This window comes from Desmodus rotundus, chromosome 8 (genome assembly GCF_022682495.2).
Source record: "Desmodus rotundus isolate HL8 chromosome 8, HLdesRot8A.1, whole genome shotgun sequence".
NCBI lineage: Eukaryota > Metazoa > Chordata > Mammalia > Chiroptera > Phyllostomidae > Desmodus > Desmodus rotundus.
The window spans coordinates 56,337,710-56,351,200 of NC_071394.1; the positions used below are offsets into that span (position 1 = coordinate 56,337,710).

Consider the following 13,491-nt stretch of genomic DNA (forward strand, 5'->3'; position numbering starts at 1 on the left):
TGATTGCCCTTTCCCCTCCCCACTCCCCTCTGGTCATTGTCAGTTTGTTCTTTATTTCCAAGTCTCTGGTTCCATTTTGCTCGTTTGTTTATTTTGTTGATTTGGTTCCATTTATAGGTGAGATCATGTGGTATTTGTCTTTCACCACCTGGCTTATTTCACTTAGCATAATGCTCTCCAGTTCCTTCCATGCTGTCATGAAGGGTAGGAGTTCCTTCTTTCTACAATGGTGGGATACAAAGTCAACATTCAGAAATTGAAAGTATTTTTGTACACCAACAATGAAATATCAGAAACAGGAATTAGGAAAAAAATCCCATTAAACTATACTTAGGAATAAACTCAATCAAGGAGGTAAAAGACCTGTACCCACAAAACTATACAACACTGAAGAAAGACATTAAGGAAAACACAAATAAATGGAAGCATATACTGTGTTCATGGGTTGGAAGAATTAGCATCATTAAAATGTCCACACTACCCAAAGAAATCTACAGATTCAATGTAATGCCTATCAAAATAGCAATGACAAATTCTACAGATGTAGACTAAATACACCAAAATTTTACATGAAACAAAGAAATATTTTTCAAAACTATTTCACAAACCATAAAAAATTAAATTAAGTCAAATCATTATTCTTCATAAATGTAAGATGTATCAAACCTATCTTGAACACAGTTTTTTTCCTTGTCATTCAATATTTTAAAGAAGCAAAAGTTCCATTTGTTTCATTCAAGTTGTTAGTCTCAAAAAAGAAGGCAACTGAAAGTTCACAAAGTTAAGAAGAGGCACCTATTTAAAAATGGCATGTCTAATGGCATATTTGGTAGTTCATGGAATTAATTACATACTCTGCTGATAATTTTCATCCATTTCATCTTTCAAAGCACTGTCTTATATTTCCTTTAAGAGTTGTATCCTTTGTTATATGAAATATTTTGAAAAATAGTGAAATATCTTCTACTATTTATAGAATAATACATTAGTTTTTTCCTAAATAGATTAGGACATAACTTCTGGGTTCTAGAGCAGTTATATTTCTCTTATTTACAGGAATACCATCTTATCAAGGTTAGTTTAAGGTGGAAACATATATAAACATGGTTTTACACAGAAAACAATAGCAGTAGGAAGTTTACAAATGCAATATATTTTACATTTTTCTAAAGATTGACCATGTAAATTAAATTGATGAAAGCATAGCTTACATTGTAGTTTTTATCTCTGAAAATATATTTCATTAGTTTAGGCTGAAAATCAATGACAATTTCTGTAAAAAAAAGAGGAGGGAGTGAGTAAGCTAATAATAAATATGAATTTAAAACAAAATATTAATGATTCACTCTAACTTAAAAGCTACTCACCCTTAAAAGCAAAAAGTTCAATATTCTCTCTTGCAATTAATGACTTGATATTCAATATTATATTTTGGGTAGGTAGTAGATTTGAGCATAGAAATTAGTGATTTTAAGAAAAAAGCAAACAAAATATAACCAGAGACATTGAAGTTAAGAACAATCTAACAATAGCCAGAGGGGAGTGGAGAGGGGATAGTGGGGAGAGGGGTTTACAGGAACTACTATAAAGGACACATGGACAAAATCAAGGGGGAGGGGGAGGTTGGGGAGGGAGATGGGTTTGGCTGCTGTGGGGTGGAGGGATGGGGAAAAATGCAGACAACTGTAATTGAATAACAATAAAATTTTTTTAAAAAGAAAAAAGAAATTAGTGAGTTTTTGATTAAAACAAGAACTGCATTAAAATTGTATGATAGTTTAGTGTTTTGTCTTTCCAGCAGAGCAGGGTAGAGCACTAACTAAATTTAGGGGCTACAGGACTGGTTTTTCTTTTTTTTTTTTGGTTAACAGAGATAATTTTACCTTCTAAGTTTTAAATTCCAACTTTGATACCTGACTTATATTATTCTTTATGTGGCAAATACACAAGTTAACCCCCCTTTACTCTTCCTTATATTTACAGTTTAGTTTTCAATAGGAGTTTGGGGATACACATTATTCTCTCTGCCCTTTCTGAAACAAGTTGATCTAGTTTCCTCTTTAAGCCTTTTATATATGGGAGATTTCTCCACCTTTCCTAAATGCTGAGTTTCCAACCTCACTCTTCTCAGGAGAGACTCCCTACTTACTGCACCTTTTGCTTGATTAATGTGTGTAAACTTTCCCGAGAACATTGTTTCATAATGAACTTAAGATTGCAATTTTAAAATCTCCATAACTAAAATAAATGTACTTTCCATTTTTGCTCATGGTTCAGAAGAATAAGAAAATGGAAGTTTCAAACTCCGTGACTCACATTTTCTGACAGTGAATACACTATCTTTGACCTGGTTAATCTCATAGGCAATACTCTCCCTCTAGTTATCTTATGGTTCTAATAACTTTAGGAGAATGGAAAACCATCTTATTGAAACATAGTGTGGCTGAACTGGTTGACCCAACACTTTCTAACATGCATGCCATCGTGGAATCCCAAAAAGGCAATATTTTATGAGCTCAAGTGACAAGCCTGGCTCTTTCTACTTTTAAAAGTGATACAAAATGGGGTAACTGGGTGCAGGGGGATAAAGGGAAGAAGAAAATGGGACAACTTTAATAGCATAATCAGTAAAAATGTACTTAAAAAATAAAGGTGATATAAAATGAAAAGTATCTTCAGTCATATTGCTCCCCAACCCCAGGTGTTTTAGAAACATCCCTTCTGTTATTTTCTGATTTCTTTTGTGACATATGTTGAAGAGAATCTGCCAGCAAACACTGTGTTTTTCCCCCCAGCTGTGCAAAATGAACGTGACAGAATCAGCACCAGAAGAAGCACTTTTGATGGCAGCAACATCCCCTCCATTAACACTTTGGCGCAGGCGGAACACCGGTCTCGCCAGGTACCCACTGCACACCAGCAGCCCACCCTGCTTCATAGAATCAAATGGCTATTTAGGTGTAATGCTAAAATAATCTAAGTTCTTTCCAATGTGCTCATTACTAAAATAAATCACATTTATGCAAATTCAAGAGTTTTACTTTGAAAGTCTTAACCAGACTGTTGACTTCACTTTGACTTTTCCTACAAGTTCCTGTTTATGAAATGGGATGATGGAATGCATTTCAGTAGAAGATTGTAAAAAACTTATTTCCCAGGTTCATTTAAAATATGTCATGCACAGCACAGTGCTCTGGGGCAGTACTTAGTTTTATTGGTTGAATGTATAAAATCAGTTATCACTTTTGGGGAGTTTGGTTGAGACGTATCATCAGAGCTTCCTTCCTCAGAAGTGACTTCTAGAGTCAGGAGCTCACTTTGGCATCTTCTTTGGAAATAAGTATTTAAGGGAAGAGCCAGAATTTAAAAAAAAAAAAAAAAAAAAAAAAACAAGGGGAAGTTTAAGTTTCTGGAATGAGAATATCAGTTCTAAAGTTTAAAAATGTTGGTCATTAGGTACATACATAAATATAAATTTCTAAGGATCAGCTAAAGACACCCTTTGAAGATAGTTTATTTTAGCATTGCTCCTATTAGAAATGTTAGTGATATTTTATTATAAAGCAAATTGTGAAATAGTTAACTATTAAACCAATACCATAATGAGTCAGTACAACTACTTTCGTTTTTGATAACACAAGGGTCATATGATGAGGTTAACCTCACCACTGTCATCATTCATCAGATTACTTGATGGTCCTATAAAGTGTTTAGGGAATGGTTTAAACGGGCGGTGTAAGGAATTGCACACACACTACAGAAAGACATGCACACACACGTTTAAACATTTCAAGAAAAGTTTTTAAGAACTTTTAGAAAGTGATTTCTTCAGAAGAGGAGCATTTTAACACCACTTATAATTTTATATAGTTCACAATTACATATAGTTTTAAAATTATTATTATAGGTTAAGCTTTTCAATGTTGCTGAGTCAAAGGTTGGTTTCTTAATTGTATTTTGATGGTTTTCATTCAGAGTAGAACATAAATCATCTGGCTTCTCATCTAAATCTTTTTTCCCTTGTTTGGTAAGCTTTATCTGTTGGAAACTTTTTCAACAAATTAAAGATGGATTTTTTAATTGAAATATCACTTTTCAACTAAAAAATCATAGAGCATATGTATCATAAATACTGTTATTTTTTGTACTGTCATTTTTGAATTATGAAACTCCCCAAAAGTTGGGTAACGTATTCTACAGATATGGTCAGTAAAATAAGATAGTGCCCCCAAAGCATGTGCTGTGCAGGGAATGTTTTCCACTTAACTTGTACTGAAAGGTATCTTATTTCTCAATTTTAAAATATTTAGTATATTTCAAGATACTGTGACAATAGTGCCACTTCAGTGCTGTTTACTCATCGCAGTCATCTAACAGAGTAGTATTGGTTATTTATTATTTTAAATGACAGATTAATGTAACGTTCTTATTCATACTAGATTTCAGCATCGAGCCCTGGTGCAAGCACAGACATAAATGTTAAGAAAATTGCAAACATTGGAGATGTCTGTGAATCTATGAAACAGCAGCTCTTGGTCCTGGTGGAATGGGCAAAATATATTCCTGCCTTCTGTGAGTTACCACTGGATGATCAGGTAGAAGTTAAAGAAATTTTGAATGCTTTAAAAATGTTTTTTGGACTTTGCCCAGTTTTTTTGTATTCTTTTAGTTGTATCTGTAATAGATTTACCATATTTGACAAAGGTGAACTTACCTATTAGAAAGGCTTGGCTTTCTTGTCCATTCACCTCTTTGTTCTATCAAGAGGTACCGCTGTTTAACTTCTGTTGTAGGACATGCTATTTATTGATTGAATTTAAGCATGACACTGTTCTTCCCTTTCATATTTTAAAAAGCTTAAGCCAGGGAGAAAGACAGATCACAAGTACCTGCCCTTGTGAGACAACGGATTGGCAAAGCAAGTGTCTGGGAGGCAAATGTACATTATTTTGTCTGGGTGTTTGCCTGTGTAATTGCCTAGAAATGCCACGCCACTCCTAGATGGAAACCCCATACAGGTTGTGTTGGTGTTTTGAAGACAGTTTGTGCAGTTAACATATAAAATTTTATCTTGTGTATTCTCAATTTTATCCTAGCATTACTGTATACAAATTATAGGTCTGGTAAAAAATGTTTGTAGATTGTGCTCTAAAACCTACAGAGAAATAGAGAAAATTAAGATATAATGACCTTTTCCTAATACTTTAATTTCTTAATTAGCCTATGAAGATTAGATGATTGGTTTCAGATTCATTTTAAAGTCTTCCATCTAAGTAGTATATAATATCTTGTAGATGCAAATTCTGATATGTATTATACCTAGTGTATATCTTCACACCCTCTGACCAGTGTTCTTTATCACGGGCATACAAAAATAAAACAAAAAACAATAAAAGGGAAAAGTACAATTGTTTTAAAATAAAAGATGACAAAATATTTATACAATCAGAAAAAAAGTAATCATAGGAAGTTCAACTGTGTTTCTAGGAGAGCATTTCACTTGGTGACCAGAAAAAAAAAATCCTGTGAAATCTGAAATCTCTCTCAAAATATTCTTAACTGTCTTCCTGTTATGAGTCATAGTTATTGACATATCATAAAGATAGCTTGGCTCAGAAGGTTATTTCAGAGTGAATAATGCTAAATTGCTAAAACCTACTTGTCTCACCCCAAGCCATATAAGTAGGGTTATGTTATTTATCAGTTTTATATTTTTACTATCACCCCTCTTTAAAAGTTGCTGACTTAAATATGAAGATAGTGATTATAACACTGGGAAATGGAATTCCAGGAACCTGTCAAAAGCAGTTTTTATTTACTAACTCAGTCTTTAATATTAACAAGATAGCCTTAATAGCCATGGCTGCCGAAACGTCTATCATGGGTAAGGCACTGGTGAATTAGCTTTCAGTTGCATTACACATCGGACTATTTTCCTTAGTGCGCTCAGAAGCTCTGTGTTCAAAGTTTTATAGTCTCCACTTCACAGTTTTTAAAATTGAACTCTGAATCATTGAATTCACTCAGTAAGTTCATCTAACAAATACTTATTGGGACTACTGTTCAGTTTTAGGAAATGTGAGTATTTGGCAGTAACAATTCAGACTGAGTCACTATTCTCATAAAGTTTACATTCCCTTTTAGATAGGTAGACAATAAAAAGTATACAGATTATGAGTAAGTCAACTCTAGGTGAGGATAAGTTCTATAAAATAAAATGGGTTGGCTTGTTGGACAATGACTGGGGGTGAAGTGGTAACAGATACTTTAAATTGGGAATCAGAAAAGATTTTTCCTGAGAACTGAGTGACAAAAAGCTAATCATATCAAGATCGAGGAGAAAGCATCCTGGGCACAGAAACAACACGTTCAAAGACCTCGAGGCAAGCAGGAGTAAATGGGCCTGGAGAACACTGTCTGCAAGGGGTATTGCAAGGTGCAACCAGAGGTGTGAGTGTGATGCCAAGCACTGAGCTAGTACCTGTGAGACCTTCCTTCAGCAGTTTGGATTCTGAAGACCATAAGAAACCAGTAAAGAATTTTCATCAGAAGAATGATATTAAGTGATTATTATTTTATAAATATTGTCTTGGAAGCTCTGTCAAGAAGGACTTAGGATGGAAGAACCAGGAGGGAAGCGGGAATACCTGTTAGGTCCTTGGTGTACATTGTGGAGGCCAGGAGAGGAATGGCGAGGGCTTGGGCTAGGGTGACGTAGGGTTTGCTAGGCAATTAGAGAAGAATCAAACTGGAGTCTTGTTTTTGTCATGAACAAGCATGTTGGACCATGATGGAGATGTTGGAGAAGCATTAATTTGAAATGTTCAATTTTAAACGCTTCCTATTATCTCTAGTGGTGATTTTTGGCAAGCAATTGAATATATGCATAAAGCTCAGCTGAGAGCTTAGAACAAACAACTATGGGTTCATTCTCGAGTACATTAGAATCCAGATTCCCCATTCTCATTGTACTATGTTACAGGTCCCCAATTTGCTCTTGTTTATTCAGCTTATTATGTGTAAGAGATTGTGTTTACACATATTTTCTCATTCAGTCCTCACATCTACAGTTTGAAATTTTAATCATTGTCTCCACTTGGTAGATGAAAACAAATGAATCCCAAACATAAATAGTTGGGTTTACTCCAGGTAAAATAAGTAGTAAGTGGCCAAGCCAGAATTTGAACTCTGCTTTGTTTGATTTTATCTCATTCCAAAATATTTAATATTTCTGTTGTATCTTTTTGTTCACTTGTTTGATGACATTGTATTTTCTTAGTTTCAGAAATTTTGAAAAATAAGACTTTATGACATTCTAAAATAGGAAAATAGAAGGCTTAATGATGACAACTATCTGTGAATATTATAGTCCATTAAAACAACAAAAAAAAGTGACTCAGGCTTAAAGTTAATCAGATTCATATGATACCATCTTTTAATCATCATATTTTATAATTAATTGTTCAACTTGGAATCTTTCATTAAGGTGGCCCTGCTGCGAGCTCATGCAGGGGAGCATTTACTGCTTGGAGCTACAAAGAGATCCATGGTGTATAAAGATATTTTGCTTTTGGGTAAGTTTTTTTTTTTAATTTAAAAAGAAATTATGCATGCTTCATTCTTTCACAGAATCTATTCCGTGTGTGCCCAGCATTCACAGACACTGACAAATGGTGCTCTCACTGCGCAGATTGGATTTAATTGATCATATCCTCACTTGGGTCCCATTTTTCCTTGCATTGATTGCAGGGAAGTTCAGAGTGCATTGAGATGTTCAGGATGTACTGAGATTTAAAAATAAAAGAAAGATGTTGCTCAATGAACAGAATCCTGCTGTATATTTAAACTATCAGAACAAAACATTAGTGATTTGTGTGACTATCTTAAGGAGCCTCAGTGTTTCACACCTTTCTGTGTCTACTTGATGATTGTAATATATATTATTTGATATATTTTTAATGAGCACGTGTATTGCCTGTGATGTCATTGCCCATGATATGCTACAAAATCACAAGTTAAAAAAAATTGATGACAGTGTCTGAAAAATTCTGATAGTTTAATAACAGTGCCAGAAGAGGCAGAAGTAGAGTGGAGAGTAGAATGAAAGGGGGGTGGTGAGGAAAAAGGAAAAGCTTTTGTCTTCATTAAGTCCCCAATCTCTCCACCCTACTTATTAAATTAGGTTTCTTATTGAAAGAGTTAAGACCCCTCTATTGTTTATTAGCTCCACTTCTCCCTGGCTGGTGTGAAATAGGCTGACTGAATTGTTTATTCTATTTATGTGATACCTATGTTGTCCCAAAATATGAATAAATTGAACATGATGTAATAATGGCAAACATTTATTGAGCACTTACTATGCAATATGCATTGCTTTCAGTGTTTTTTTATGTGTGTCAACACTATTTCATTGAATCCTCACAATAACCCTAAGGGACGGGTACTATTATTTGCAGCCCATTTTTTGGATAAAGAAATGGAGGCAGAGAAACTTTACTTGAGGTCACAAGTTTCTTGAGGGATAGAGCCAGGATTCTAAACCACATAATGTGTCTATAGGTACCAAGCTCTCAAATTCTGTTAAACACTCTGCTGCATTTACAGGACACTCCAATACCATTCTCATTATGGATCTGGATACAATATATTTACTTAGGTTTGTTAAAATGTGTCTCAATGGAGTTACACCTAAATATACCTACACTACTAAAGGAGTGGTGCTTTTAATCCACTGTAAACATTCTGTAGGTTTTGTACTATGCTCATTAATGAATACGACTCTAGTAGATAACTGACATAGCGGAAAGCTAATCATTATACTTCATTTCTCCCTTGTCAAATATTAGCTTGTTTATTAGCCTGTACTTTACTGTTATCACCAGTGATTGAGGCTGTTAAATGCATGTGATCATATTATCAATGTTATTGATCCTTTAAGCATTCTTAAGTTTTTCTAACTTAACACTACTGAGAGAGGAAGTACTATTTTTTTCTTCTGCAAGGGAAAGCCATTTAAAACATTCATTTGTAAAAATTTAAACAATATCTGATAATTTTGGGGGGAAGATGATGCTTATATTTTTTCTCTAGGAAACAACTACATTATTCAGCGCAACAGCTGTGAAGTCGAGATCAGCCGTGTGGCCAACCGGGTTCTAGACGAGCTGGTCCGGCCATTCCAGGAAATCCAGATTGATGACAATGAGTATGCTTGTTTGAAGGCAATTGTATTTTTTGATCCAGGTTTGTTTCCAAAGACCCATTCAAATAATTATAATGAAAATAAAACTACTTTTTAATTTTGGAATATTTACTGCCACACACTGTTAAGATCCAATCTTTACGCCGCTGTCTTTATTTGTTTTCTAGACGCGAAAGGCCTAAGCGATCCAGTGAAAATTAAGAACATGCGGTTCCAGGTGCAGCTGAGCCTGGAGGACTACATCAACGACCGGCAGTACGATTCACGCGGCCGGTTCGGGGAGCTGCTGTTGCTGCTGCCTACGCTGCAGAGCATCACCTGGCAGATGATTGAGCAGATTCAGTTTGTCAAACTCTTTGGGATGGTGAAAATTGACAACCTGCTACAGGAAATGCTACTGGGTGGTGAGTGTATTTGGGAATCTTTTATTTTATCTGTTAGCATCCCACTATGTACTTTAGAGTCCGTTTGACATTTTTATTTTCTTTCCATGACATAATGAACTCAATTTTTTACATTTAGAAAGTCTGCAATATCCATTGGAGGGGGACAAATACTTGAACACATTCAAATCCCCATTTTTACTAGCCTCCACCATCTAGCTCCACAAAGTCCCTCTAACCTCAATTTTCAGGTCCTTCAAATATAGTAAACAGAAATATATGTGCTACTTTTAATACTCCTTGAAGTATATTATATTTTTCTATGCATTTACACCTTTTAAAAGCTCAAGGATATCAGAATTGCAAACATAATCTAAAAATATAAAGAGTAAATATCTTAAAAACACTTTGCTCCTGAAATAATTAATTGACACAACAAATGAGAAGGAAATGAGATTTCATCACTGCAGTAAATGTCAGGAATAAGTTAATAAAACATTTCTTCTGTGTTTTGATCTAGATTAAATTTCTTTATGAAATCACTTTATTTTAGTTTTAGTTTTCTGGTGCTTAATGTGTTCCTAATGATATCTTCCTGAAATAAAAGTTGTTTATGCTATTAGGGTGATCCTAAATACTATAAACTTGAGGTAAGTATTCTTGGAATTGCTTTAACAACAGGCAGCCAACCTAATGATTCCAGGAAACAGCACACAAGGTCCATTATTAATATACAACATAACATGATGCAACATTCATCTAGCCAATGTACAATGAAAGCTGACATTGTCCTTAATATGGTAGTGGTTCTATTAATTTATTTTTGAACTCCCAAAAAGCACTTTGCAAAAATAGCAATATTCGAGCTGTCAATCAAACCATTTGTTCCAAGGTAAACTCACCATTTCTGATTAAATGTCACTAATGCAACCATCTTTTTATCTTCCGTAGGTGCTTCCAATGACGTTAGCCATGTCCATCATCCAATGCATCCACATTTGTCTCAAGATCCATTAACTGGACAAACCATACTTCTAGGCCCTATGTCAACACTGGTTCATACAGACCAGATCTGTAAGTACCTGGGCTACTTTTCAACTGTAATATGTCCTAAGCTTAATTACCTGAGAAAAAGGGGGAATTTTAGGGAAGAATCTATTAGTACCCAGAAACTACAATATAGGGCTACAGTGTCCCCTCCAGGACTCAGCTGTGAGAGACTGTGATATTCAGCAAGTCACTTATCCTCCCTAGGCATGAATTTGCTCTGTACAATGGAGCTATGAGTATCTAAACCTTTCTACATCATAGATTTGGGAGCAGAAAAGAATGTACAGGCAGCTCTAGCATTGCTGATATGCAGGCTCATAAAAATGACTATGCAAACTGGAACCCTGCAAAGAAATATGAATAATCAATAGGAAAATTATAGTTTGCGATATTTAAAATTTTTTGTCATATGATGTTGTATGTCAATTATACCTAAGTAAAAAGACAAACAAAAATGTTTGTCAAAACATTAAGAACTCTTTTACCTATATGTTATAAAAATATAGGGAATTTTAAAAAATAAAATAAAATAAATTGAAAAATATAGGGAAGCTGAAAAATACAGTAATCCTAATATTTATTTTGGGTATCATAATTTAAGAGATTAGAAACACTAGGGAGTATAGGGTTTTATTTCTTTGTAAAAAAATTTAAGAGACATAGTTTGAACAGTGTTTTTGCCTCCTCCTCTGATAATAATTTATAAGAGGAACTGATGATATTTTGTGTGGCTTACTGAATGCTAACTGTGTTGGAAGTTTGGATCAGCTTACAACATTTTATTTTTCACATGTTTTTCCTCATTTCATTTATTTTTAAACACAGTTTACACTCGATATTATTTTGTATTAGTTTCAGGTACACAGCATAATGTATAGATGATCATATACTTTACAAGGTGTCCCCCCGATATTTTCAGTACCCAATTGGCACCATACATAGTTATTGACTATACATGTATTATACATATACATGTATATGTATTTACATACATAGTTATTGGCATAGTTACAATATTATTGGCTATATAGCCTATGCTGCATTCTTGGCATTTTCAGTGTCTTGAATATCCCTGAGAATCCACTTAATGTGAAGTCTTTTTGCCAGTTTCATTTCTTCTGGGGCATCTTTGTCCTTACAACATAGCCAGTCTCCCCGCTTATGCTGAATGCTGGCGAGCGTGCCGTCAAACAGCAGCCGGGTCCATGTTCCCATGGTCACTATCTTCCGTAACTCCACCTAGGTCCAGTTTGAATTTTGATTCCAGGATTATCACTTCTTTCTTTGCTGCACTTTAATTGTTTTGAGCCAATTCCCCTTCAATTGCTTATTTTTGTAAAATGTCATGTGGACTTATCACTGGGAGACAAGGAGGCAACTCAAGTCCACACTTCGTTGTCACTGTGTGAATTGAATGAAATATGTTCCAATATGAATAAAACAGTGACAGAGTAAAAGATGTGATGTGATTGGTCACAGATTGTGAGACATCTGTTATTTAGGTAAATATTTGAGACTGGAGCGTTAGCAGTGAAGCTTGTGCTTATGCGGTACTCGCAGTTAATTATGAGTCACCATGCTGTCTGGGATGTGAACCACGGTGCCATTAACTGATGCCTGAGACTCGTGCATATCAGAATTGTGCACCAGGAGGGCTGCTTGGGAAAATCTTTGCAACTAAAATGACTATATTAATACTAGGAGTTGTTAGTGGCTAAGTTAATCTGATATGATCATGGATTTAACAAAGATTCTATTTCTATAAGCTATCCTGGAGATAAAAATCTCTATTTGACCAAATATTAAGAATTAATTGCCACTAAATTTATATTATTAAATCCCAGATTTACCTTTGATCCATTGCCCCTGAACACTAAGCTAGCTACCTTACTGAGATGCCTTGAGTTATTATGATGTAATTATTATGCATACCTGTATTCTTACTGAATTTATAATAGCCATTAATAACTAGTTACAATGTTGTTTTACCTAAACAGTCAATGTAATGTGACAATTCAGTGACTGCTACCTAGTGGAAGGAAAGCAGAGGCCACAAAAATGCATATTTTCACATCTACCTTTTAGTTACAAGCATTGATATGCCTATGTGTAAAATGCATGTGAAACACAAAGTTCTTTGAGTTTATGACATAGGCAGAAATGAAATTGTTAGAAAAAAATACAAATTTTGAGAATAGTATGGCACATTTAACCTGAGGCTCCCAGTGTTCTTAAAAGACATTATTTTGGGACCATCCTTGCAAAGCAGATGTTACCATTTTCATGTAATAGGTTTTCAACGGCAGAGAAAGGCAGGCCCAATATCACACCAGGGAGTTGTGTCTCTTAAAGATCAGTTACTTATACAGTCAGAAAATAAAACACATTAATAATACACTAAGCATTATAGTCATCAACTGGCAAGAAAGTTTAACAATTCTGCTGGAGGTTGAATCTTTTACTTTTTAAATGCTACTTTTCTAGTAGTTTAAAAGAATGTTTATTGACCCTAATCTTTTTAGAATCTCATCATCACACTTTCATATTTTTACCTCTTCCAACATATTTAATAAGAATCATTTAAAGAGAAGCTTTGCTTGTGCTCATTTAGAATAGTGTATATTTTATCCAAAACAAAACATCAGACACGTATGAACATAAAAATTTAAGTTTGTGCACATAGTCTTGGTCTTTTAGAGCATCTCTCCACAGTTTCAAATCCATCCTAAATATATAGAAATAATTTTTAAAGCAATTTGTTTATTCTTTTGTCAAACGATCTAAAACTATTGTTCCTAAGTAATTGTTAATCCATTCTTTTTTATAATTTTAATTTTTTCTTGTTATTCAATTACA

The 13,491-nt window shown here is 34.3% G+C and overlaps 1 protein-coding gene across 6 annotated transcripts in view; it reads left to right on the plus strand.

Annotated features, from left to right (window-relative positions):
• HNF4G (hepatocyte nuclear factor 4 gamma) overlaps nucleotides 1-13,491 on the plus strand; it is a 116,443-nt gene that overhangs the window by 99,316 nt on the left and 3,636 nt on the right. For all 6 annotated transcript variants that reach the window (XM_045186175.3, XM_045186174.3, XM_045186172.3 and 3 more), the window contains 6 exons: nucleotides 2,796-2,902; nucleotides 4,440-4,595; nucleotides 7,487-7,574; nucleotides 9,091-9,243; nucleotides 9,370-9,606; nucleotides 10,537-10,659. In XM_045186175.3, coding sequence (XP_045042110.2) covers nucleotides 2,796-2,902; nucleotides 4,440-4,595; nucleotides 7,487-7,574; nucleotides 9,091-9,243; nucleotides 9,370-9,606; nucleotides 10,537-10,659 — 864 coding nt within the window. The remainder of the gene's footprint in view (nucleotides 1-2,795; nucleotides 2,903-4,439; nucleotides 4,596-7,486; nucleotides 7,575-9,090; nucleotides 9,244-9,369; nucleotides 9,607-10,536; nucleotides 10,660-13,491) is intronic.